Here is a 27,206-nt window from a genome sequence, read left to right as displayed (position 1 = left end):
GTCATTTATCTCAGTCGGTCGTCCTACTTTAGGGACCGGAACAAGACATGATGTTTTCCACAGGACCGGGACCCTCCCTGTTTGAGGACTTAAGTCGAAGATCCTCTGGTGAGACTCAGCCCTTATCAGCCTCAGACACACACCGTCCGGGCCTGTTGTTTTTCCAGGACGTAGCCTCTTGAGCTTCGTCCTCACCTCTGCTGTAAAGGACAGGAGACTTGACCCCAGTGTGGAGGGAGTCGCAGTGGGAGAGAGAACAGGTGAGGCTGTGTCAAACCTGTTGTAGAACAGGTTGAACTCATTGGCCTTGTCCACATCACCTGATGTTGCCTGACTGTTCTTGTCCTTATAGCCAGTGATGTTCCTCATCCCCTTTCACACCTCTCAGGTGTTGTTGTGCTGCAGCTTCCTCTCTACTTTCCTTTTGTAGTCCTTCTTTGCATTTAACCTTGTTCCCCACACTCTTAATCTGTAAAGTACCTGGTTTACAGGATAAATCAAGTGTACAACTTTAAATGAATTAAATGAATTTTGTTTACACAATATTTCTTATTAATTAAAAATAATAAATATTTTCAAATACAGAGTTCCAAAACAGCTTGATAGGAGGAGTTGTGAAACCCTGGCAAAGTCTCCTAATATGACAACCATTACATTTTCTGTCTGTGAAGCATACACCATCTAACATAATGTTACTTTTGAATTGTGACTTCATATCAGACATCATGCCAATTCCTTGCATTACATTTTGTGTCCTTTTTGTGCAGTTCACAAACCAATGAGTGACGTCATGGTGCGTTACCACTTGGTCTTTACGTCTAACGTCATTGCGTGTCATTAGTGCGTACTGCGTACTGCGTGTGGTGCGCGGGATCTTTGGTTATCAAACGGCGGAGTTCGAAGGGAAACAAGGAGCATCAGGTAAATACCGTCTGTAGACTAAAGTCAGAGTAAAGCCCGCCCGTTCGACATATGATTACAACACAGAGTTCAGACAGAAGTGTTGATTCGTGTTGAACTCGTTAGCTGGCCGTCCGGGAGTGTTGTCAACGGCTAACACTAGCTCCACGGCTGAAATGTAGCGAACTGATGAGAAAGCAGCGCCAGTGCTAACAAGCTAAGAGCGTTATCAAATGTGTTAAATGCTAATGATACTTCTACTTAAGCTGGTTCACAACAGAAGATACAGCGGTTGACCTTGTTTTATTGTTGTAGCGGTACGAAACTTTATAAGCAAATGTTTTCTGGTGTAAAAAAGTTAGTCTGTTAACTTACTAGGGCTTTGACTGAATAGCTTCATTTTGCAAAGTGTGACAAATCAAAATCTGACAACAACTAACTAACGATATTGTCATACTGTGTGTACAGTCCTAGAGGGGTTGCATAGAGAAACCAGGTAAACAAAGGCATCGCTGCCTGTTACATTCAGCGAAGACGGTCACTGTTTAGAAACATGTTACCCAGTCTGCAAGATCAGGAAAGGAAAAGGGACGGAATTATGAATCCTCTTCCTCTCTGTTGACCAGATTTCCATACTCGGACCATGGCTATGAGGAGCGAGGCCAGGGTGGAGGCAGAGGTGGAGGAGGAAGAAAACTTCGGACCACAACCTCTATCCAGATTGGAGGTACTGGTCTGAGTTCACTTTGTTCCTGTTGGACAGCTGACATCTATAAACATGGATACCACCCCTTCCTTTAACAGATGCACCTTGTTTGAAATGAAAGGGAAATGGGTGGGATTACCCTTTTCACCTTTTAGTCTTTATGTAACTCCATGAAGCTGATCGGGGACCTTCTGCAGGTCCCAGAGTTGTAGTGAATAGGGAGACTGCCCTTCTCCCAGCTTGAGCTAGCAGCAGACGGACGTGTGAATTGTGACCTTTTCTTTACTGATTCCTGTGAGGACCTTCTGCTGCTTTGACCCGTCCTTTAGGAGCACCTGGGCACCAATGACAGCTCGGAGGCGAATTTTGCCTCTACCGAAAATTTAACTTTCTGAAGCACTAAGGGTTTCTGACATACTGTGTCAGAAATAGTATCATTATAATATATATAATATTATACCTAATCTGTACATGCGTTTCTGTGTTTATGGGGCAAGCTCAAATTCAGTGGTTTAGACGTCACTGCTTTGTAATACCATATGTAATACTAAAATCACCTAGTAAGGTATCGGCAGGATCTTAAAGTCTTGAAAATGTAATTTAGTTTCCTTTTTAAAAATGGCCGAAGAAGTCTTTATTTACAGTTGTTATATCTTGTGTGTTAGCTGCTGTAGCTGGTAAAGTTAGTTGTGATTGCAGCTCTCAAGAGATGTTCTACAACAGTGGTCCCCAACCACCGGGCTGTGGACCGGTACCGGGCCGCAGCATATTTGCTACAGGGCTGCACAGAGAGGACGAATTAATACATTTTTTAAAATTCGTAAAATGCAACAATTGCCTGATAATAGGCTGTTTAAGGCATACGTCCTCTGCTCGCTGCTCTCTGGGAGAGGTGGGGCTGCAGTACACACACTGCACTGGACATAGAACCAGGTGAAGTAAAGATAACTGAAGATTACTGGAGTTGATGACAACCATCACTGACCTTTATGTTACTGTAAGCGCAATAAAAAAGTAAAAGGCCAATAAGAATTTGATCAAACCAGCTGTTCAACAAGCAACAAACAGAGAAGAGATATTTTCATTATTTTGTCTGTTGTCTCCCGGTGTCTTTTACACCACAGCATCACGCTGGTTTCGCTAATAGTGAATTATTATGGCCCAACAACCAGTCCATGAGAAATATGTCTTTCTGAAACCTGTTCATGGTGCAAAACACTTTTGTGACCACTGTTCTACACCTCTAATCTAAAAGTGGGACTATGGTGACAGTTCATTGTACTGCAGGAGGCTTTTTAATCCACTTTTTTGGAGTTTGATTTTGCACCATTGTACCTGCAGAAAATACCGTCACTGCCTCTGCTACAGTCAGCAGCTCAGAACGGTGTTGAAGTGTTGAACAATTAATCATTTTCATTTGGTTTGTCCATCCCTCCATTTTCTGCTGCTCACCCGGGTCCAGTTCGAGTTCATGTAATGGATTATATCAATAGAATTTATTGTCATGCTGCTGGGAAGAACTGAAAAATAAGATATTGTATTAATTTCAAGAATTATTGTCCCAACTGGTTTTCCATCATACTTTGGTTGTGAGACATATATTAATTCTCGTTCTTCTATCTCATGGTGAGTTTGCATGTGGCTGTCTCTAATTCCAACTTCTCCCATTGCAGCAATGTGGGATAAGTGCCAGTGACATCAAGAAGATGGAGGATGCAGGTTTCCACACTATTGAGGCAGTGGCCTATGCACCCAAGAAGGAGCTGCTCAACATCAAGGGCATCAGTGAGGCCAAAGCTGACAAAATTCTTGTAAGAAACAACAGTAATTCATGAGTTCTGGCTGCACAGTCCATTTTTTCTGCTGACACCACACATGCACATATCTTTGATAGTGGTGGAGATTTTTTGAAGTGACAACCTTGTTTCTTATGCAAATTCTACGATTAGTGGAATGAGAGAAAATGAGTATATTAGTGGCTCACTCTCATTATGGTCTGGCAGGGCCATGGATGAATTTGATTGAAACACACATAAGCTCAGTTCTCTCATTCACTCAGGAATGAAGCTGAGAAACAGGCTGTGCAGTAGATACTGTGTTGCACTGCACCTACAATGTCTGCACTTGTGCTGGGATTTTTAATTACTGTATAATTACTGTATTTTCTTAGATTCATATCTGAGCTTCAATCCCCACATTATCAAGGTGAAGAAAACATCATCTCTCCACCTTAGAAACAGCTGAAGTATGGCCATTTATAAATCAAAAGAAACCCTGAGACTTGAGCTCACTCAAAACTCCGCAGCTCAGCTGTAAACCAGAACCAAGAGCGGAGACCACATCAGGCGAATTTTGCCTCTACCGAAAATTTAACTTTCTGAAGCACTAAGGGTTTCTGACATACTGTGTCAGAAATAGTATCATTATAATATATATAATATTATACCTAATCTGTACATGCGTTTCTGTGTTTATGGGGCAAGCTCAAATTCAGTGGTTTAGACGTCACTGCTTTGTAATACCATATGTAATACTAAAATCACCTAGTAAGGTATCGGCAGGATCTTAAAGTCTTGAAAATGTAATTTAGTTTCCTTTTTAAAAATGGCCGAAGAAGTCTTTATTTACAGTTGTTATATCTTGTGTGTTAGCTGCTGTAGCTGGTAAAGTTAGTTGTGATTGCAGCTCTCAAGAGATGTTCTACAACAGTGGTCCCCAACCACCGGGCTGTGGACCGGTACCGGGCCGCAGCATATTTGCTACAGGGCTGCACAGAGAGGACGAATTAATACATTTTTTAAAATTCGTAAAATGCAACAATTGCCTGATAATAGGCTGTTTAAGGCATACGTCCTCTGCTCGCTGCTCTCTGGGAGAGGTGGGGCTGCAGTACACACACTGCACTGGACATAGAACCAGGTGAAGTAAAGATAACTGAAGATTACTGGAGTTGATGACAACCATCACTGACCTTTATGTTACTGTAAGCGCAATAAAAAAGTAAAAGGCCAATAAGAATTTGATCAAACCAGCTGTTCAACAAGCAACAAACAGAGAAGAGATATTTTCATTATTTTGTCTGTTGTCTCCCGGTGTCTTTTACACCACAGCATCACGCTGGTTTCGCTAATAGTGAATTATTATGGCCCAACAACCAGTCCATGAGAAATATGTCTTTCTGAAACCTGTTCATGGTGCAAAACACTTTTGTGACCACTGTTCTACACCTCTAATCTAAAAGTGGGACTATGGTGACAGTTCATTGTACTGCAGGAGGCTTTTTAATCCACTTTTTTGGAGTTTGATTTTGCACCATTGTACCTGCAGAAAATACCGTCACTGCCTCTGCTACAGTCAGCAGCTCAGAACGGTGTTGAAGTGTTGAACAATTAATCATTTTCATTTGGTTTGTCCATCCCTCCATTTTCTGCTGCTCACCCGGGTCCAGTTCGAGTTCATGTAATGGATTATATCAATAGAATTTATTGTCATGCTGCTGGGAAGAACTGAAAAATAAGATATTGTATTAATTTCAAGAATTATTGTCCCAACTGGTTTTCCATCATACTTTGGTTGTGAGACATATATTAATTCTCGTTCTTCTATCTCATGGTGAGTTTGCATGTGGCTGTCTCTCATTCCAACTTCTCCCATTGCAGCAATGTGGGATAAGTGCCAGTGACATCAAGAAGATGGAGGATGCAGGTTTCCACACTATTGAGGCAGTGGCCTATGCACCCAAGAAGGAGCTGCTCAACATCAAGGGCATCAGTGAGGCCAAAGCTGACAAAATTCTCGTAAGAAACAACAGTAATTCATGAGTTCTGGCTGCACAGTCCATTTTTTCTGCTGACACCACACATGCACATATCTTTGACAGTGGTGGAGATTTTTTGAAGTGACAACCTTGTTTCTTGTGCAGATTCTACAATTAGTGAAATGAGAATGAGAGAAAATGAGTATATTAGTGGCTCACTCTCATTATGGTCTGGCAGGGCCATGGATGAATTTGATTGAAACACACATAAGCTCAGTTCTCTCCTTCACTCAGGAATGAAGCTGAGAAACAGGCTGTGCAGTAGATACTGTGTTGCACTGCACCTACAATGTCTGCACTTGTGCTGGGATTTTTAATTACTGTATAATTACTGTATTTTCTTAGATTCATATCTGAGCTTCAATCCCCACATTATCAAGGTGAAGAAAACATCATCTCTCCACCTTAGAAACAGCTGAAGTATGGCCATTTATAAATCAAAAGAAACCCTGAGACTTGAGCTCACTCAAAACTCCGCAGCTCAGCTGTAAACCAGAACCAAGAGCGGAGACCACATCAGGCCAGTTTAACTTCCTGTTACATTTAGAATTGCTTTTAAGCTCCTCCTCCTTATGTATGAAGCCCTTAATGGGTGACGACCAAGCTACATTTCTAACTTCCATGTTAACTATAGACCTCCAAGAACACTGAGATCATCTGCTGCTTTATTGAAGGTTCCCAGTAACAGTTGCAGGGATGCAGCCTTTGTCAGTCATGGTCCAAAGCTATGGAACACACGACCTTTAACCAGCTCTGAAATTTTGGACTTGTGTGTTAATGTCAGGTTTACACCACCTAAGACATTTAATACTGACACACAGAAGAGAAAGACAAGGGCGTTATTTCTTACTCGCGAGGAGAACAGACAGAGATTTGCTCAGTTACAATCTCCAAACCCGCTCTGAGCAAACTCCATCGTCTCCTCTCTTTTTATTATCACACAAGGCATTCCAAACATTCTTCCAGCAGCAAGACATTGTTTATCTTAAAGGCCTGAAGGTCATACCAAGTGTAACATAAAGGATGTCAAAGGTAATACAAAGTAATACAAAGGATAACATAATACAATGAGTGAATATAATCAATGAACATAATGAATGAATATGATGTGTGAATATGATATGGGGGTGATTGTGATACATGGTATAAATGTTTATTTCATGGTATAGAAGTAGAACAGACTGATCCCAGTGTGTTCTGTGCAGTGATGGTGCCAGCCTGTGGTCCTCTCCACCACCTGCATCCTGTTAAACAACTCATAGGGCAATAAAGCATGTTAAAGATAAGACACATACTAACTTCATGGTCAAAGCAATAAAGCAGGATACTTGGTCATGTTAAGAGCAAGGTACAGACTGACTACATATATGATCTAAACAGCAAGGCAGGATAGATGGTTATGTATTATCAAATATGAGATAAATATATACAATTATTCCAACACTTACTGATGTGATATATTCTTTGTAATCCATTTTTAACTTATTTTAATTATTTATTTGTTTAATTTTTTCTGTTATTTTATTATTATTCCATCTTTAACGTTTTAACCATGTTTTCATGTTCATGTGTTCATATGTCTTTTCATGTGAAGCACTTGTTGCATGTAATTTCTTAAAGCACCTCCTGCTGCAGTTTATTATATTATTCTAATTTTTTTTTGTTTGTTTTATTATTTCTTCCTTGCCAGACTGAAGCAGCCAAACTGGTGCCTATGGGCTTCACCACAGCCACTGAGTTCCACCAGAGGAGAGCAGAAATCATCCAGATCTCCACCGGCTCCAAGGAGCTCGACAAACTACTACAAGGTCTGTCTGTCTATCGTGACGTTCACCCTGACTGTCAATGCTGAATTTGTGGAACAACACCATCTGGCACATACCGGGCCAACCACTATCCCAAAGTCCTGTTTTGAGATGTTCATTAGACCCAGGTTGTGTTGGGTGAACACGGTAATTACAGGCGGCAGCAAAACTATGTGAATTTGATTCCTGCTTCCCCTGCAGGTGGGATTGAGACGGGCTCCATCACAGAGATGTTTGGAGAGTTTCGCACGGGAAAGACCCAGCTGTGCCACACACTCGCTGTCACGTGTCAGGTACAGTCCAAAGTTATTCTGCTGTGATGCACTCAGGGCGTTGTGTAACCATCAGATGACAAAGGAAAATCACAGAAACTTTATCCTTTAATTTTAAAGAAGAAAAAAATCAAATCATGAAGAAGGTGTGTCTACAGTTCTTAATGTCTACACAGTATCAGGTGCTTAAAATTTCAAAACGATGGCACTGTCCTTTTTGTCCACAGCTGCCCATTGATCAGGGGGGCGGAGAAGGTAAAGCCATGTACATTGACACAGAGGGAACCTTCAGACCAGAGAGACTCCTTGCTGTAGCTGAGAGGTGAGTCATCACTCATCAGCTGATGAAGGCCACAAGCTCAAGCACATTGGTCTAACCATAAAGTTGTTGTTGGAGTTTTGACCCCCCCCCCCCATGCCTGATGTTTCATGTGATGTCATTTCTCTGTCATCAGGTATGGGCTGGTAGGGAGTGATGTTCTAGACAACGTGGCCTACGCTCGAGCTTTCAACACAGATCATCAGACCCAGCTGCTGTATCAAGCTTCTGCCATGATGGCTGAGTCCAGGTCAGTGAGTACAAAATGTTTGAATGATGATGTGAAAGACACACACCGGTCTATCTAAGGTCTCACAGCTGACGATGCAGATCAGAGCAGAAACCATGAGGAGGAAGGAGCTGCTGCAGAGCTCAGATACAGGACTGTGTCCAGGCTCAAAAACATTTCTGCTGCATCGAAGGTTCCTGGTCTCCATTATTCATTGTAAACAACCATTTGAACATAAACAACCAGGACTCTTTAGAGCTGGACCTGGACTAACTGAGACATCAGAGAGAAGAGAGGAGACCAAGAACCTGATGGTCTCTCTGAGCTCTAGAGAAACTTTCAGAAGGACAACAGCTGTCTATATTACAGTTTACAGTTTCTATCTCCACAATGAGTTTGTTTTTTGAAACTTAATAAATGTAACCACTGCAGCGCTAACTGAACACTTGCTGCAGCATTAGCCATTCTGCTTTTCCATCTATGTTTACCTGTTGTGACGTTTCAATGTGAATGGCTTGTCTTGTGTGTATCCCTGCAGCTAACACACACACGCTGTCTCTCTCCCTGTGTGTCAGGTATGCTCTGCTGATAGTGGACAGTGCCACTGCTCTGTACAGAACAGACTACTCAGGTAGAGGAGAGCTGTCAGCCAGACAGGGACACCTGGGACGTTTCCTCCGCATGCTGCTCAGGCTGGCAGATGAGGTAGGGTAGGAAGGGGGGGTTTGTCCTGGTTGTCTGGTGATGTCATCATGTATCCAGGATACTGTGATGTGTTTTATTCTAGTTTAGTCATGTTCACAGTCCAATGTAACAGACTGAATCTACACAGTCCACATATGATGCATACTGACCCAGGATGTTTCATATTTTCATCTGATCTGTGTCACAGTTTGGTGTTGCTGTGGTGATAACCAACCAGGTCGTAGCACAGGTGGACGGGGCAGCCATGTTCTCTGCAGATCCCAAGAAACCAATCGGTGGCAACATCATGGCTCATGCTTCCACCACACGGTGAGTGATGCAGTGACTGAGACTGAGACACACGTTGTCAGACGGTCTCATTCTCGTGAACACAATATCTGAGTGACATCTTGAGGGAATTTCTTTAAATTTGTAAAATATGGAATATACTCGATGCATCGCTGCTTGTTCCACCTGGGATGTAGTAAATGACAATATTGCGAACATGTTCCATACAGGAGATTTCAAAATATCCAAATATAGCCTTAAAATATCCCGATATCACTTCTAGACCATATTGCCCAGCCCTAGTACAAACATTCACTTGAATGGAATGGATGAAAGGATTTTAGTGGTCAAAGGTCACTGTGACCTCAAAACATGTTTGGCCATAACTCACAAAGTCATTCACTAATTGTGACACAATTTAACTCAAATGTCTAATAGGAGAAAATGAAGCGATGACATTTTCAATCTAAAAGGTCAAACGTCAACTTCACTGTGACATCATAATGTTCTATAAAAAAAAAAAATCTGGTCATTATTCAACACTGAAACTCAGGAAGGAGAGATTCCAAGTTTCCTGTAACTTGGCTGGTTGTCAGAGGCGACAAACACAAGGCAGGAAATCTAGTCCTTGTTCTTTATTCTTCATGCAGATTAACATCTAAGTGACTTTCGTATATTTGCGTGACATGAATTAACAGCTTTGCTATTTACTGATTTAAAGATACAGTAACATAAACTGCGCTGTGATCGTCCTCTCCTGCTCCAAGTCTGAATGTTCAGTGTGAAACATTACACAGCAGCACAGTCAGCCATGTGTACTGGACTATGGGGATTTTCTTCATACCCATGCTCCTCCTTCTACTGTTCAGTCAGTGGATGTTGTGTGTCACAGCTCCTCTCAGATAGATACACAGCAGCAGGATCTGAACATGGATCAACTGATTTCAGTGAGTCCTCCACTACAGCTGCACATGCTACAGACACATCTGAGTGGAGAACCCTGGTTTGGCTTTATAGCACAGATGCTCCTATTTTGTCCTCATCTTTTTTTTCCGATTAAAGTGTAGTGTTGGCTCTGCTTGATTTTGACGTGTTTGAATGTGTCGGCAGGATGCGTGTGCTACCGTTTTATCCTCATTCTTATCTGTGCTTTGTAATGTTCAATGTGTCCAATTTTTCTAAATGTCTGTTCAGAATGAAGTGTGTGTACGTGGAAAGGTGAACTACAGGTGCTGAAATGCTTTGACAGCTGCAGCTTAATGACAGTGTGGTCTCATCCCTCGTAACACTGGTCTTATTCTCACAGTCTGTACCTGAGGAAAGGTCGAGGAGAGACGAGGATCTGTAAAATCTACGACTCGCCCTGCCTGCCAGAGGCTGAAGCCATGTTCGCCATTAATGCTGACGGAGTGGGCGATGCCAAGGACTGAGCGGGCAGAGAGGCAGGAACCAGAGGGTGCTGGGAAACATACTGTCTCTTGGACTATAGCGCCCCATACTATTGCTGTCACACGAGGCCTCAGACTGATGGGATTATGAGTTGTCTTCACTGAGTAGATGAGACGGTCCAGCTGCACATCTGGCTTCATGCAGCCCAGTGATGCAACAGCAGGATGAAAAGTTTAGTTTTCTGCACTCAAAGGAAAAAGAAACTGGCATAGTATTTTATAATTATGAGATCTGTTACACTATGATGAGATCTCTATAATTACCTGATTGGTAGCTCATGATTTAGCATCCCTTTAATTACAAGAAATCTCATGACATTCATAAAATAGCAACATGACATTTATTAGGTAATTGTGAGTTCTTCGTCACTTATTAGACCTTTAATGTGTGAGATCTCATAATTATGAAATGCTAAGTCATAATTACAGAAAATGGCTGCAGTTTTTTTTTGTCTTTGTTCAATGCAGTGCACTCCTGCAGTTTCATCAAGAGTGGGTTTGAAAAAACTTGTAAAAAACTGTTAAATATTTTGTGGGATTTTTTCTTCTATATCTTTCTGTTGAGTGTTGTCTTCTCTGGATGTCTAACAGTGAAGCTTTTATTTTCTAGGATGCATTTGAAACAATGATTTCCTACAAAGATCTCCTTACATTTCTGTAAAGTGATGTTTTCATTTTCCTTGTGTATTCTGTATGTGTGATTAATAGCTAAATTAAATTTCTTTTACTATTACATCCACTTGTTAGCGTCATCATCATGGAAGGATTCTATACTGTGTCTGCTGTTACCATGTTCTTATGGAGGGTTGGCTACACATATGTATTACTGAGGAAGGGTGGTGTCAGGGTTTGTAATGTACGGTGGCCCTGAGAACTCAACACACTGCAACTTGAGAAAAGCAATGCAAACGGACAAAACACAAACAACTTCACACGTGCTACGAATGCAACACACAAAGTAATGCAGATATCTGGGACACACTTGTTCAATGTCAAAAAGTCTCAAAGCACTGAACAAGTCCCAGCAGGTTCATCACTTTTTAGTGTCCCCTGGAAACACTTCTGTCGTGTTGTATTAGCAGCAGGTGTCAAACTGATGATGTTTTCTGAATGTGTTTGTGTTTTGTCTATTTGCATACGTTTTCTTAAGCTGCTGTGTGTTGAGCTCTCGGGACCACCGTAGTAATCCATGAGTCTCTTCAGTGCATATAAGCTTTTCATTGAGGAGTCACGATATTGGGAAATGACATGTTCATTCATCGTAATATCACAGCAGTGACTGCAAGAGAACAGAAAACACAAAGAGCCATTAACGTGATGTTCGATCACCAATGACCTGAGAGAAAACTGCAGCTTTACTTTCACTTCAGAAAATAACAGATGCAAAAACATAAGGGGACAAAAATATTAGGACACTTTTCACAGTCACAACCAAACAGGAGACTCCATGTGTTAGTTCACGAGGGCTGCACATGGTCCAGTACAGCTGCTTTATACTGCACCATCTGCTGGGGGGGGGGTCCTTAAGTGAAAAGAAGCCAATCGAGTTTTAAAACAGATACTCAGATCAAAATACTAGTGTTATCACTACATCTACATTAATAAAGTGTCATTACCCCCCCCCCCCAAAAAAAAGAATAAGATCTTCAAACATCCCTGAACATACTGCTTTTAGCTTCCACATCATTTTCCCTCTGCCACATTTATCCTAAATGTCAGAATATCTTCAGTGTGGTGGTGTGTTGCACTGCTGGGTGAACTTCCTCTCAACACAAGGCTGTGCTCCAAAAGCCTTTTCTCCTTCTGAAGGCTCCTCACTGACTGAAACCAGCTGAAGTATCTGAGCAGCAGCCATGATCACAGCTGCTCCACTTCTCTAAGTGATGAGGAAAGGAGCTTCAGTGCTTCCTATCTTATCTCCTTTAGGAGAGGAAACACTGGCCTTCCTTTATGAGAGGAAAGGAGAAATGCCATCCCACAATTCCTTGCTGCAGCAACATTTAAAGTAGTTCCACCACAGCAGAGCCACATAAATGTAGAAACATCAGAGCAGCTGTTTTATGTTTGTGACACCATCCAGAACTGATGGAAATCCTTGTCTGATCCACTGAAGCCCGAATCCATAAATATAGATTCATTCTCTTTAAATCAGTCAGGAGTCGTCATGAAGAAAAAAGAAAAAGTGCAGTCAGATTATTTTCCTAAATCCTTAAGACTTCTTCACGTCTTTGACCTCATGGCGTTTTCCATCGAGGTTGAGGATACGTGGTTAGGGGGGGTGGGGTTGGGTTCTAATGCCTTTATTGGATAAGACAGTGAAGGGAGCGGGGGACTGACAAGTCCAACCAGCTGGGAATCAAACTGGAGACTTAACAAAACATGCACCAAACCCCACTCAGCTCCCTGGTCTCAGCCAACCCTGCAGCTCACACTCACACACAGCAACATGTGCTCCTATTTATGTAGCCACAGAATTATCACACATAACAATGAACATGAGCAATGTTTGAATTTAAATGAGTGGGTTGAATATTGAAAACAACACATACAGTGCTTGCTATAGACTTTATAGTCACTGAGACAGTTTGACAAAAACTAAATTTAAAACATGATATTGACATGACCACACTTTGAGAACGGCTGCACCAGAGGGAAGGATGAAAACCAGCTGCGACACCAGGGCCAGTATTGTTTTAACCTTGTGTGTGTGACATCATGGTACTCATGTAATCATGTTAAAACAATAATAACAATAAAATTAATTTAGGTGACCTAATCCTGCTCATAAATAAAACTTACTTGTGTTTATTCACTAATTCTCAGTTAAAAAAAAGCAAAATGTTAAAAAAAAAAAATATTAAAGATACCACATACACTACAATCTGTATTAGTCACTGATACCGACTCGGCTCAGCCAGAATAAAGTTTGCAGAAAATAAATAAACATCAATAAACTGCATTTCATTTCACAGTGACAGCAAAACAAACATATCCACTAATAGAGGGAAGGAAAAATGAGTGTGCCATTTGTACTGCACATCTGATTGGATGGTCACTCGTTGGCCAATCGGTGCCACCAGCTGAGTTGCTCCGTCTGCTGGACCTCAGAAGAAATTACTGTTTCAGATTTTTCTGTCAGTCAAGACGCGAAGCTGAGTCTCCAGTTTAGACATTTGCTCATCCTTTGAAATGAAAAGAAGGAAACAATGAATAGGAGTAATTGTGTCGTGTGTGTTTGCAGTTAGTCTTTTTTATTTTTATTATCATGACACGTCTGATGAATTCATTATTTGCTTTTGCTTCATTTTATGAATACTGCTTCAGTATTCAAAGCTAGAAACACTAGCATTTCCACTGTGTGGCTGGACATCATGTGGCTTTATGGAACGTCTACACTGACGTCAGCATTTCGGCATCAAATTTGCACATCTAAAGATGCTGTGTTAACGCGCTAATTTTGAACTAAGATGTATATGTGGTATATAAGGCCTCAGAAATTGATCAAGTGGTAACACCAACACAATTTAACGATCAGAATGTGTGTGTTAACGCAGCATTTTCTGTCATCTTAAGACAGAAATACACAGGTTTTGGACCACTCTGCGTTCCATATAGCTTTGACTTGCAGTGGAGAGGATTTCAGGAGGGAGGGTGACGTGTGCTCTTACATCATTAGTGTTTGTGGACATCTTCAGAGCCAGCTCGGTCCAGTTTGTGGCCTCAGAGATGTTTCCAAGCTCCTGGTGACACTACAAGTCAAACAACATGGTGATTAGCTTTCATCAAAACACAATGATGAAGAGGGAAGAAAAAGACAGAAAATACACCCTGATGTGTTATTGTTGAAAATGATTCCCAGTCTCAAGTGTAATTCATTGATGATCATTTCCCTATAACCCCTCCTGTTTCTGTTCACTCTTTTATCCAAGCTGAAATCTTTCTGTTTTTTTTTTGCATCCAACAGGTTTTGTCTATCTAATATATTTATATCTATATTCTGAGCCTTAGTGAAGTCAGAAAATGTGTAGATGGTGAAAAACAAAAAGCTCATATTCATGAAGTTACTTTCTACTCTTACCTCCCACACGATATCTCCTGGTTTTTTGGAGGGAATGAGTGAGTACTGAAGTAAGTGTCAGAATCAGATGACTATGAGGTTTTTCTACTTAAAAACAGCTGTTCTTCAGTGTTCAGGCCACGTGGTCTGACCAGTTCTGATGCAGACTGTGTCAGTCATGTTCAGATGGTCGGTGTGTTTAATAATCACAGTGAAAGTGTCTCTGCAGTGACACCACTGTATCATGTGTAGAATGACTCTGCTCAGTGGTTACCTTGGCGATGTAAAGTCTCACAGTCTTGGAGAAACCTGGACTGAGTTCCTCTGCCTGCAGGTTCACACACAACACACAAGACAAAGTGTCAACAGTCACATGTCCATGTAGAATATTAATGAAGAATGAAAACCATTCACTGTCACTGTCATACTATCAATACAGACAAAAATAACACAAATAATATAGAAAAAGCACAATACTTACAATACTGGTCCCTTTTAAACAAACTAACTAATTGACAAAACAAGAGTTATGCCGTGGCTGGACACTGAACCAGCTGGAGATAAATGTCTATACAGGAGAGGAGCATTACTGTAGACTCTGGGACACCTAAGGTACTTAATGTCTCTCACCTCCAACACCACAGATCTCAGCTCAGTCACATTCACTCTGGAGCAAGTTGATTCACACAGTGTTTACTAAAGAGCAAAGCAAGAGATATACGAGACGTGGTGGACACGATGTGTGTTCTGTTTGTTTCAGCGCGCGACCTCTGGTGAACCGTGACTGAGTTAAATGCATCGCAGACGTGAGCGCAGCCATCACACTCTGCACCAACCGCACCAAAACCCTTCAGAGGAGGTGGTCTAGGTCTGGAGTGGTTCATTTGTGGCGGGAACATGATCAGACCTCAATCTGACCTACATCTGAACTACAAAACACAGCTCCTGTAGGCAGGCGTGCTTTGTGCACCATTTTAGTTTTACTTCTACTACATTTTTTCAAGTCAACAACTCGTCTAGCAACTTGACCCAGAGCAGACCAAATATAAGTGTGAAAACACCCTCAGCATGGGGTCTGTGGACCTCTACCTTCAGGAAGTTCTCCAGGGCGTCATGCAGGGTGGAGGAGGGGGGGCTCTGGTATAGGGCTGCAGCCGCCTTCTTCTCCAGCCAATCCAGAGTGGCAACCTGCAGAGACACAGACAAACCAGGAAACACTGACTTTAGACGCCATTGCCTTTAGTCGACAGTAAGCAGCACAACACACAACACAGGCACCCTCACCTCATAGCACCATCTGCCCAGCAGGTAGAAACACATGGGGTCGTCGTCTCTGAGGGCGATGGCACGGTCCAGGTGCTCCTGGGTGGAGGAAAGATATCACACAAGTTCTCTGAACAACTCTAAAGGGTAGAGATGAATCCAGACACCTTCATACTCTGGGTCCATGATCCATGCCGACAGCTGTCCCCGCTGCTCACTGTCAGCAGAGACTCCACTCTCTCTCAATGTATCTCTCTCCGTCTCACTCTCTCTCTTTCTCACTGTGTCTTTCTCTTTTCTCTCTCTCCGTCTCACTCACTAAGGCTCAGTTTCTGAATACAGATCTGGATTCAGAAACTGAGCCTTAAAACCAGCCGTCAGGACTTCTGGAACTTTATCAAGTCACAGCAAAACAGTCCCCACCCTCAGCCATGCCCCAAGCCCCGCCCACCTGGACCCTCCATCCAAACCTTACAGGATTTGGTTTCTCTGAGTGTTTTACCTGAAATCTGCTATTTTTTTTTATTGGATCACTCAGAAAACAGTCAGCTAATCAGAAGACAGGCTCAGAGCCTCCTCTCTCCTGATTGGCTCACCAACCTGTTGTTATTAGAGCTCCAGAGAGAAGCCTGAGAGAGGAGATGTAAATCTACACTGAGATGGTTTTTGGTTCTTAAAACCACAAATATATCTTCTTATGGATCAACACTTCAAATAAAACACAGAAGAAGAGGAAAATATGGAGCTTTAAACTTGTGTCCCTCACTTTGTGACAGAGTCACATATAGTGCAGCTCAGTTTGCTGCATGTCCCTCTCCTCATTTGTTGCTTCCCACTGTCATCCAGCTCTGTGAAAGCTAGTTTCTTCTGAATTTCTCTGATCATGTTACATTTTAATATTTTCTCTCTCTGTCCTTATTTCTATTCCTGGTAGTGACACCAGCTCAGCAAAGCTGGCCATCATTTGACCTGTGTAGAGCAGGGTTCACCGATTCAAACAGACCTGACACGGGTTTAACCTGCATCACTGCGTCTATGTGAGTTAGCTACAAGTGTTCCTGCAGTACCTTCAGTATGTGGCCGCTCTTCAGTTTGCCGTGCATGCTCTCATGTTGGGACGTCAGTCCTGTCAGCACAGCAAACCTGGAGCCACAAACACACAGTAACTGACATCAGAATATGACTGGTGGGAGAAATATCCATGTAGAGGTGAAACCCAGATGTTAGAAGCTCAGTGACCCTCGTGTTCTTACCATTTGTGACACTCAGCGTTCAGGCCGTTCTTCTTCAGGGCGCGCTCTGCCTCCTCACATCCTGCAACAGCAGCTCACAGGGTAATCCCCAAAACCTCCACATGCAAACTCCAGTGGCCAGATTCAAAATGATGCATACACACAAAAACCATGCGTACGACCATTTCCCCCACACATAACTCGGTCTTTATAAACACAGACTGTGTCACCTCACACATTCCTTTCACCATGTGTACACACAGTTTTCCAAAGTGATCCAAGTTACAGTGAAAATCCAAAATAAGAGACACGTAATTTAACATAAAATAAAATAACCGACTTCACAGAGCTTCATTCATTAAGTTTTACCATTTACACAGCAATGACAAATCTACAGTTAATAAACAGAAATAATTGTGTTTGTGCTCTTTTTGTTCACAGTTTTAGTCAGGGGTTTTATGCATTTGAGCTCTGGTGTTAATCTTTAGTGAGATTCCTGTCTTCAAGCAGCACTTCCAAATGTCTTCTCTTTTTCTCCAGTTAACTTTTAAAAACTGAGAGTACAATTTATTTTCATTTAGGCTCCACTGACAATCTGATTTGTTTTATTTTGATTGAATGTCTGTGTGTGTGTGTGTGTGTGTGTGTGTGTGTGTGTGTCCATTACCTTGCTGTGCATAGGTCTTCTTCTCCTGTTTGTCCTCAGTTGACTCATACATGTCACTGTAGGCCCGAGCCAGTCGCCATAGAAACTCCCTGTTGTCTCCATACTGCAGACTCAGACACAGAAACCCACCCGTCAGTGTTTAGGGGGATTCATTACTGAAGAACATGATCACACCACACACACTCTGATCATCCTGGTTGCTGTGTAGCAGCCACTGCTGTCAGAAGACAACTGACCACTGTTATCATCACCACAGAAACATCATGTCAGAACAGCTAAAACAATATGAACAAAACACCTGCAAAGTCTGTTATTGTTTCCATATAGATGCAGCTACAGATTTATGAAAATCAATCATTGTGCACCAGACTGCAGAGTGAAAACGCTCACTTAGTGTTTACTGAACAGAAGAAAATGTAACTAATACAACAACTTTAACAAAGAGTAGAATTCATGCAGACTGCTGATGCCAGGCTTGTTGCCAAATATTAATCCACTCCACAGAAGTGTGTGGCATGTTGTATGTGAAACATATAGTATGTTTGTCCTAGTGACCTCTGACTGACAGCTCAGCTGACTGCACTGACATCTACAGGCACGGCTGCACAGCTGCACCACACATCTGGTGACCCTCAGAGATTTACACAGTGTCTGTACACGTGAAACTACTCATTGTTCACTGAAGGTTTGATATTCCATGAGAATATTTTTGATCAGCGGTTCCCAACCTTTTCCAACTCATGGCCCACTTGAAAATCTCGAAAATGATAGCGGCCCACATCCAACCCCTGTAACAATATGGAGGCTAAATAACACTTTCTCAGAGCTTTTTATTGTAATGATGACAACAGAACATCCAGGACTGAACTGAAGCAGAGGAAACATGTGGGAAGGTCCATTTTTCAGAGGAGAGATCACTTGTTGATTCACCATCTGTCTCTGACTCTTTCCTTTCAATTCTTTCTGTTGTTAACCAGCTTTCCATCTGACAAGTCACATGTTCACATGCGGAGTGTGACTGCAGATTTTGTGTCTGGAGGCTCATGTTGAGGTTACAGTGGTGAGACAGTGGAGGTTCTCTCATCAGGTGAAATGATATAATGTTATGTTTATCTCATCAATACAGTGCAGCTCATCAGGCTCTTTGTTGATACTTTTATTGGTTCTTCCTCTTATTTTTAAAAAGGATAAAATTTTCAACAAGATTAAAATGAAAAAAAATTGTGTCCCTGTATATAAACTATATAAATAATAATGTAAAATGTCTGAATAATATTCCTGACATGAAAACACTGAAGCTGAAACTGAGTGGAGCTGAATGAAGAACACAGACAAAGGTCACTATCAGTCACTGTCTCCTCCGTCCTCCTCCCTGCAGGGGGGGTGGGGGGTGGGGGGGTGGGGTGAAGCTGCACTTTACATACAGAAACTTTTCCTTGTTCTAAATAGTTAGCTGTTAGCTTAACGTTAGTGCCCTGCGCCCGTGGAAAACAAACTGTGGTGGATGAGAGAAGTTGAAAGTGTAGCGTTTCTACATGTTTAACTCTCGTTTTGATGAAACTCACAGAGCTACGACTGCAGTTGTTGTGAGCTCCAGTAAAATGTTTACATCCCACTGGTCTCCATCGCCACCTCTGTGCTGTCCACTGTGTGTGTGTGTGTGTGTGTGTGTCTCAGAAAGGAGAGGCTGCAGCCCGACACCAAAATGCAGTAGAGTTTCCCGCTTCGTTTGGCTCAGGTGCTGCACTTTGAAAACCCTTTGACTGCATGTTGCATGTAAATCAAATGATTTCTTTCTAATTCATCATGATTTTTCAGTCTTTCCCAATGTGTTTATTGCACATGTTCATATCGCGCTGATGATGAGAATACAACATGAGTCAGCACTACTTTTCACCAAAATTGTACTGTTTTGCAAATGATTTCTTGGCCCACTTGTAAAACCTTTGTGGCCCACCAGCAGTCCCCAGCTCACAGGTTGGGAACCACCTTTTTATACATAGGAAAGCTTAATAAAATATGAGGCTGAAACTACTTCATTGATAAATATCTATTTCTGATCACTGTAAAATGTAAAAAAAATGTCCCATGGTCACAGCACTTCTGTCTCACAAACATATCCAGTTTCCCGAAGTTTGGCATTTCAGGCTTTTTTATAATTGTATTTTTATCTGACCATCATTCATGTGTGTGAGGTTGGATGTGTGTCTGTGTGTACGTGTGTGCATTTGGTATTTTATTTTCTCATTTGTTTATGTATCTGAATCATTTAATTCCATATTTCCTGCCCTTTGTAAAGTTCTTTATAATTTGACTGATTCTGACAAGTGCTATCTAAATCAACTTTATTATTTATTTATTGTCATTATGATTATCAATAGTTCCAGCACTAGTTAACCGTCATGTGATCCAGGTCACTCACCTCGGCTCTGTTGTCCAGCAGCAGGCGAAAGCCCTCTGCCTTCAGACTGGCGTCTCCTGTGTGGAGGATGTCACTCTGAGCCAGGAGGAGAGCCAGCTCCCCACTGGGAACTTCAGTCACCAGCTGCAGCCTCCCCTCATCATTGTCCTCGTCCTCGTCCTTCTCCTCCTCCTCCTCCTCCTCCAGCTCCCTGTCTTCCTCCACCTCCTCTTCCTGTGAGTCTTCCTGGCGAAGGGTGAGGACTGTGGCACAGCTCCTATCTTCCTCCTCCTCAGACTCCTGCTCCGGCTGCTGCTCCCCCTCCTCTTTGTCTGTATCACGGTCTGTGTAGTCTGACTCAGCGTAGGCTGTGGAGTACCTGGGACATATGGGGGGGGGGGGTCCTCTGTTACTTATTCAGTATTCATTTATCTGCAAAATGATGTCAATGTAGAGAAAGAAACAACACTTGAATTTCACACTACAGTGTATTGGTTGATCATTACCTTTGCTCTTTAAAGAGTTAATTCACCATAATTAATGTGGTATTTGTTCATAAGATAGTTTTTGTTTTATCTGTCTAAATACCACAGAGGTCAGAAAACAAGAAAAAACAACATTAGCGAGTGTCAAAAAATCGTATTTGACTATTGCATCGACACACATGCTGCTGATGCAGGGGACTCTGGGAAAAAACACTTCAGCCTGTCCACTGAAACACTTTAACCTGGGTCAGTTTTTGCTGCAACACCACGCAGCATAATCCAGCAAAGTGCTGTGTTGGCCAAATACATGCAGGAAGTACATTCCTAGTAGATTACCTTGTACTGAATAATGTATTTCTACCATTTACCATCAGAGGAGATAAAATGATTGTCACTGTGATAACTGTCCAGCTCTCTGCATCTAATAGGCCTTCAAGCTCTTGGATCTGTTACTCACACCGACCGTCCTGGATTGTATTTCATTATCTCCTGTGCAATGGAAACCACAAACCCCCACCAAAGAAGCCCCTTGTGCAAATGACCTTTAGGATGGTCAAATGTAATTTCATAATGCGTTAGCCTTATGTTTAATCATTTTATACATATTGACTAAAGCCTGTGGTTTTTATTTGTGCCGATGGTTTTATTGCAAAGGTCATGCTTTTATTTTGAAATACAATGACGTCAGCGAGAAAAACGAAAGTTAAAAAAACAAAGTTACGTCAACACTTTGATATCATTAGTTGGTTCAGCACCTGGCTGATAGAGGCGCAAGCTACATGTGTGTTTCACTTTAACTTTTGTTTTGACAGCGCGTTTTTATAGTTTTAAATTAGGAAGTGTAAGCTAGTTTAATTATTATTAACGGCAAGAACAGAAAACATGGACATTTAAATATTTAATTTGATTAAAAAAGATAATTAAATACTGTTTAAAAGGAGTATTTCATGAATGGATATAATAAATACTAATTCATTCTTTGCAGCAAATGTAAAATTGAATAATTGAATGTTATAAGAGAAGATATATATATGAAAAGATGGTAATGTTTTTATGTTTGTTTGCTCTTTCTGTTCTTACAGAGCTCTTACAGTGTGTTCACTGTGTATTAAGTGAACTACAGTACAAAAAAGGTTTGAAATGAAAAAGACTGAACCATCAGTTTGAGAGTAAGACCAGTATTATGCCACACCTGGCATGTTTTCAACACTGTGCCATTTCCATTCTAAACTCTCCATAGGAATAAATGTCAGTCAGTCAGTGACTTAGTGTTAAGTAAGTTAGTTAAACGGTGCCCTATGTGCACTATTTAACTATCTGTAATTGTCTCTAGCGAATTAGCTGATTAAGCTTAAAAAGCCAATCAACAGCGCCCACAAGCTGGATCAGACCTGGATCTCAGCCTGACACGGTCCGACACACAGCACTACTGAACACACACCATCACTGCTCCAGTCTTTTCAGGTGTCAAGGAGGAAGAAGATTTTTGCCTCTTAGTCTGACCCACATAGCAAAGACAGCTCAACACTTTAAAAGCTGCACTCATAAATTTTGTCAAAAAAAAGTGTCAATGCATCCAATGAGTATGAAAGAGCAAATGTATACTGACTACTGGACAAACTAGAATCACCTCCTGGTGCTTGTCTGTCTTCACTTTTCAGTCATATCAAATATGAACCTCTGGTTTGAAATGTCATAATTGCTGTGTAAAGTCTTGAGTTAGGGCTAAAAAGTGTTTTGCAAGGTCACCGTGACCTTGACCTTTAACCAACAAACTCGAATCAGCTTGTCCTTGAGTCCTAGTGAATGTTTGTGCCAAATTTGAAGCAGTTCTGTCCAGGCTTTACTGAGATACTGTGTCCGTGAGAATGGGATGGAGGGACAACTGGGACTGTCGCTGGCGCAGAGGAATAACAATCAATGCAGTATGTACTAGCATTAGTATCGTATGAAAGAGGGACACCAGAAAAGAAGAATACACAAAAAACAAGTGAAGACACATACCCTCCCTCACTGGTCTCGTCATACGCACTGGCCATGCCCTGGCTGGCTGTGAAATAGATGGAGCTGGAGCTGGTGGAGTCAGTGCGCTCTCTGTGGACGACATGACGGCGCCGACGCAGCCGCTGACTGTCCTCCACTCCCTTTCTGAAAAGTGAAGGAAGGGGAACAGGTCATCCCGACCACCACAACTACTGTGACGTTTCCATCCTGCAGCAGCTGGAGCCTCACAACAACCAAAACACTACCACTGTCTAATCCCTGGTCACACTTTAAGGTGCTCCAGCAGACGTGTGGAATGTAACGTGGACCGAAATTTATTTAAAATCCTGCAGTTCAAAAGTAGTTTTGTTTGAATACAGTGAGGAAGTTCCACTACATCTAATTAAGATTGGTTAACGAGAGCTGAGTACTGTGTGATTTCATGCAACATTCACTTGAGATGAGACTTGAGATGTCGGCTTTTATCATCTTTATGTATAGAAGTATGTGTGATGCACCTTATAAAAACATGCATGTACAACAATATAATAAATTGTATTCTAATTAGCATATGTAAGCTGGTTCACATTAAACTACCCTCTTCATTCAAGTGTCTTTCTGTCATTAGTCAGTAGAAACCGTCTCTACCATCAGATTTTGGTGCTTTCTTCAATTCACTGTGTTTTTATTTGCTGTAATTTTCACTTTTGCTATCATCATTTGTTATTGTGACCATGCTGCATGGTGTGTTTACTTAGAGACATCTGTAAAAAGTAACCAGAAGAAATAAACTACTTCCCTACTGAATACATAAACAACAGTGCAGTATTCTCCTCACAGCTTCAGTTTCATACTAAAAGAAAGACTTCGCACAGTTTGAGCATATCACACTCACATACACTATATTGCCAAAAGTATTGGCTCACCTGCCTTGACTTGCATATGAACTTAAGTGACATCCCATTCTTAATCCATAGGGTTTAATATGACGTCGGACCACTCTTTGCAGCTATAACAGCTTCAACTCTTCTGGGAAGGATTTCCACAAGGTTTAGGAGTGTGTTTATGGGAATTTTTGACCATTCCTCTAGAAGCGAATTTGTGAGGTCACACACTGATGTTGGACGAGAAGGCCTGGCTCTCAGTCTCCGCTCTAATTCATCCCAAAAGTGTTCTATCGGGTTGAGGTCAGGACTCTGTGCAGGCCAGTCAAGTTCATCCAGACCAAACTCTCTCAGCCATGTTTTTATGGAGCTTGCTTTGTGCACTGGTGCACAGTCATGTTGGAACAGGAAGTGGCCATCCCCAAACTGTTCCCACAAAGTTGGAAGCATGGAATTGTCCAAAATCTCTTGGTATGCTGAAGCATTCAGAGTTCCTTTCACTGGAACTAAGGGGCCAAGCCCAGCTCCTGAAAAACAACCCCACACCATAATCCCCCCTCCACCAAACTTTACACTTGGCACAATGCAGTCAGACAAGTACCGTTCTCCTGGCAACCGCCAAACCCAGACTCGTCCATCAAATCGCCAGATGGTGAAGGGCGATTCATCACTCCAGAGAACGCGTCTCCACTGCTCTAGAGTCCAGTGGCGGCGTGCTTTACACCCCTGCATCCGACGCTTTGCATTGCACTTGGTGATGTTGGCTTGGATGCAGCTGCTCGGCCATGGAAACCCATTCCATGAAGCTCTCTACGCACTGTTCCTGAGCTAATCTGAAGGCCACATGAAGTTTGGAGGTCTGTAGCGACTGACTCTGCAGAAAGTTGGCGACCTCTGCGCACTATGCGCCTCAGCATCCGCTGACCCCGCTCCATCATTTTACGTGGCCTACCACTTTGTGGCTGGGTTGCTGTCGTTCCCAATCGCTTCCACTTTGTTATAATACCACTGACAGTTGACTGTGGAATATTTAGGAGCGAGGAAATTTCACGACTGGACTTGTTGCAGAGGGGGCATCCTATCACAGTACCACGCTGCAATTCACTGAGCTCCTGAGTGTGACCCATTCTTTTATACACCTGTGGCCATGGAAGTGATTGGAGCACCTGATTTCAATTATTTGGATGGGTGAGTGAATACTTTTGGCAATATAGTGTATGTATCTGCATTAAAGATACATCATTACCTTTCATTGCCTGATCCATTTTGAACCAGAGCAGCAGGGTACTCAGTTTAAAGGAAGCCACTCTGGATTTGAACTTTGTATTGTCTACACAATTTGTTATGAAGGTCCAGCCAAATAAATGACTTTTTAGTATCATACACCACAGTGGGGTAGTTTCTTTACAGCTCACCACACTGTCACTCACTTGACATCCTGGATGATTTGCAGGGCGATGTCCTGCAGGCCGCCCCTCAACTCTGCCACCTCTGAGCGCAGTGAGGCCACGCAGCTCAGCACCTGGTCCAGCTGGTTCCTGAGCTCCAGCTGCTGCTCTGGAGACAGGCCCTGCACCACCGCCTCCACCGCTGCCAGAGCCTGCTGCTGGGCCTCTGCCTCTGGAGGAGGAGACAGGGAGACACAGGGTTAGACATATGGGCTTCTTATCCATCCATCTATTTTCTCCTGCTGGTCCAGGTCCAGGTCACTGTGGCAGCATCATTCACCCCATCTTCATCTTCCACCTTTTCCTGGGAGATCGGGAATGAGGGGTGGGGTTGTCCTGGGGGCTATGGAAGCTAAACCAAGGCAAACTAGTCCAAGGTGAGGAGTCAAACTGAGAGTGATTCAAAACTCTTAAACAGGAACTTTGGCACAAAACCATCTCATCTAGATCAGGGAGACCAGGGTCCACTCACTGATCAGGGCCCAGTGGCTTGGAGTGATGCTTCATCTTTGTTGGTCAACCACCTGCAACTTACAGGGCCAGGTGTAAGATCATGTGCATAGTTATATGAGTGACAAATGAAGGCAGGGGCAATTGTATGCTGATAAAACACTGAATTTACTTATATCCAGTCTAGAGTTTCAAAATAACTTCACAATAATTGTAACTACAGAAATGAGGCATGATTTCAAACGTTGGTACTGTCTGACTATTTGTCCGTTTCTGGCTGGCAAACAAGGAAATCTTGTTAACACAAATGCAAAGTTGTTAACTGGTCTTTACAATGACATTTGTTCCTAGCCTATGACAGAAACACACATCTTTCCTGACAAGCTGCTGTCAGTGCGAGGCAGAGCCGAGCCGAGCCGAGCCGAGCCGAGCCAACCCACCCTGAGCATCCAGCGCCTCCCGCAGCAGCGCTGCTCCATCCGCCCCGTCGAACAGCCGGGCAGCCGGCCGAGCCTCCAGCACAAGTCTCTGGGATTTTCTCTTACTGATCTCTCTGTAAATGATGAAGGCGATCAAGCCCAAGCCGGCTGTAGCTCCGACTGCGAGCCCGATGAACCCGTTCCTGCCGAGCGGCGTGTTCATGTCTCCTCGCTCCGCAGGTCGGTTCTAGCTACCGTTACCGTTAGTTACTTACAGATGCCACTTTCGTTTGTCTCCCACCATGACTGCCGGTGATGACTTTCAGCTTGTCAGCCTCTCGACTTAAATGATCCTACCTGAGAAAACAAGGTTGATACGCAGCACGTCACCATTAGCCTGATGTCATTAGCCTTCCGCTGTTACAGCATTCACTGGCTAATAGCACAATGACGACTTTTAATAAGCTTAACGCAAATGATTAATTTTATCTACGGCACGTCACGTATATTTCGATGACACGTTTTAAAGCTAAACGAGTCTGTTTATAGCGTCAGAATGTGCTAATGTTGTTCGTCTAGCAGCAATGATGCTATAAAAACACGTAACGTAGCTACTTCACATCAGCACCACTGCTGTCAACAAGCCAGAGCATGGAAAAGTAATTTCCGGTTTCAACTTTCAAAATAAAGTCTTGACAAGCGGGCTGTAACATAAGAAATCCCATTCCCGTCATGAATATAAACTGTAAGTACTTGGACACTTTCATACTTTTGGTGCTACAGTAGGTAGGATGGAGTATTAGGGCCAGATTGAGGAAAATGGGATATCTGAAATTGCGAGAAGAAAGTCATAATATTACAAGAATAAAGTCGTAATATTACGAGAATACAAAAATGTAAAATTTCGAGAGAATTTTTTTTTTTTTTTTAAATATTACATCAACTAATAAAACGGGTGAAAGGACAGTAAGTTGCAGACTGAGCTGCTTCCGGCAGCTTCTGTTTGTCTGTTTAAAAACAGATTAGACTCAGTTTCTTCACAGTCTTTTCAATGTCCTGATGCTGATGATGACGACGACGACGACGACGACGATGATGATGATGATGATGAGCCAAAAGATCAAGTTTCTCATTATTTGTGAAACTGAACTTCACAGGATGCTCCACGTTCCTTCTGATATTTCCCTCTAAAACAACACAAACCCTAAGATTAACACTTTAGTCTCATAATATTATGACTGTTTATTGTAAAATAATGACTTAATATTATGAATTTTTTTCTTGAAATATTTTGATTTTATTCTCAAAATTACAACTATATTCTCTCAATATTTTGACTTTATTCTCAAAATTTCAGATTTTTTTTCCTCAATGTGGCCTTTACACTCCATTGTACTGCAGGAGCATGTTTTACCATGATGCTTTCATGCTGCTGCAGCTGGTAATCAT

The 27,206-nt window shown here is 42.2% G+C and overlaps 2 protein-coding genes across 4 annotated transcripts; one reads left to right on the top strand and one right to left on the bottom strand.

Moving 5' to 3' along the window:
• The first annotated feature begins 851 nt into the window (after positions 1–851).
• On the top strand, positions 852–11,203 carry rad51 (RAD51 recombinase). Of its 2 annotated transcripts, XM_056405599.1 has the most exons (10): positions 852–921; positions 1,527–1,627; positions 3,280–3,417; positions 7,114–7,231; positions 7,430–7,521; positions 7,728–7,822; positions 7,956–8,069; positions 8,624–8,753; positions 8,941–9,062; positions 10,327–11,203. In XM_056405599.1, exons 2-10 carry the CDS (start codon positions 1,544–1,546, stop codon positions 10,448–10,450), a joined length of 1,017 nt encoding a protein of 338 aa, XP_056261574.1. In that variant the 5' UTR covers positions 852–921; positions 1,527–1,543; the 3' UTR covers positions 10,451–11,203. The 2 variants fall into 2 exon arrangements, with proteins under 2 accessions (XP_056261574.1, XP_056261575.1); XM_056405600.1 differs by lacking the exons at positions 852–921; positions 1,527–1,627; positions 3,280–3,417 and adding an exon at positions 5,265–5,403.
• A 580-nt stretch (positions 11,204–11,783) lies between these two features.
• On the bottom strand, positions 11,784–26,412 carry rmdn3 (regulator of microtubule dynamics 3). 2 transcript variants are annotated; one of them, XM_056405596.1, is made up of 12 exons: positions 25,779–26,411; positions 24,871–25,060; positions 22,578–22,721; positions 20,110–20,467; positions 17,688–17,790; positions 17,042–17,102; positions 16,856–16,931; positions 15,810–15,887; positions 15,615–15,713; positions 14,800–14,853; positions 14,137–14,217; positions 11,784–13,650 (listed from the first exon to the last, which is right to left on the bottom strand). In XM_056405596.1, the coding sequence occupies exons 1-12, from the start codon at positions 25,978–25,980 to the stop codon at positions 13,591–13,593; spliced, it is 1,506 nt and encodes a 501-aa protein (XP_056261571.1). In that variant the 5' UTR covers positions 25,981–26,411; the 3' UTR covers positions 11,784–13,590. The 2 variants fall into 2 exon arrangements, with proteins under 2 accessions (XP_056261571.1, XP_056261572.1); XM_056405597.1 differs by lacking the exon at positions 22,578–22,721 and having other exon boundaries at positions 25,779–26,412.
• Positions 26,413–27,206: the final 794 nt, after the last annotated feature.

This window comes from Seriola aureovittata, chromosome 19 (assembly GCF_021018895.1).
Source record: "Seriola aureovittata isolate HTS-2021-v1 ecotype China chromosome 19, ASM2101889v1, whole genome shotgun sequence".
Classification (NCBI taxonomy): Eukaryota; Metazoa; Chordata; class Actinopteri; order Carangiformes; family Carangidae; genus Seriola; species Seriola aureovittata.
The sequence above is the reverse complement of the archived record's forward strand: the minus strand, read 5'-3'. Positions and strand labels throughout refer to the sequence as shown.

Bases quoted from the DNA above. Each gene is read 5' to 3' on its own strand.
- rad51 (XM_056405599.1), top strand. From the start codon at position 1,544: ATGGCTATGAGGAGCGAGGCCAGGGTGGAGGCAGAGGTGGAGGAGGAA. The intron at 7,823-7,955 runs GTGAGTCATCAC...CTCTGTCATCAG, and splicing joins CTCCTTGCTGTAGCTGAGAG to GTATGGGCTGGTAGGGAGTG. The intron at 9,063-10,326 runs GTGAGTGATGCA...TTATTCTCACAG, and splicing joins GCTCATGCTTCCACCACACG to TCTGTACCTGAGGAAAGGTC.
- rmdn3 (XM_056405596.1), bottom strand. From the start codon at position 25,980: ATGAACACGCCGCTCGGCAGGAACGGGTTCATCGGGCTCGCAGTCGGA. The intron at 15,888-16,855 runs GTACTGCAGGAA...TCCTCCACCCAG, and splicing joins AGAGCGGCCACATACTGAAG to GAGCACCTGGACCGTGCCAT. The intron at 14,854-15,614 runs GTAGAGGTCCAC...GTGAACCTGCAG, and splicing joins CCCTGGAGAACTTCCTGAAG to GCAGAGGAACTCAGTCCAGG.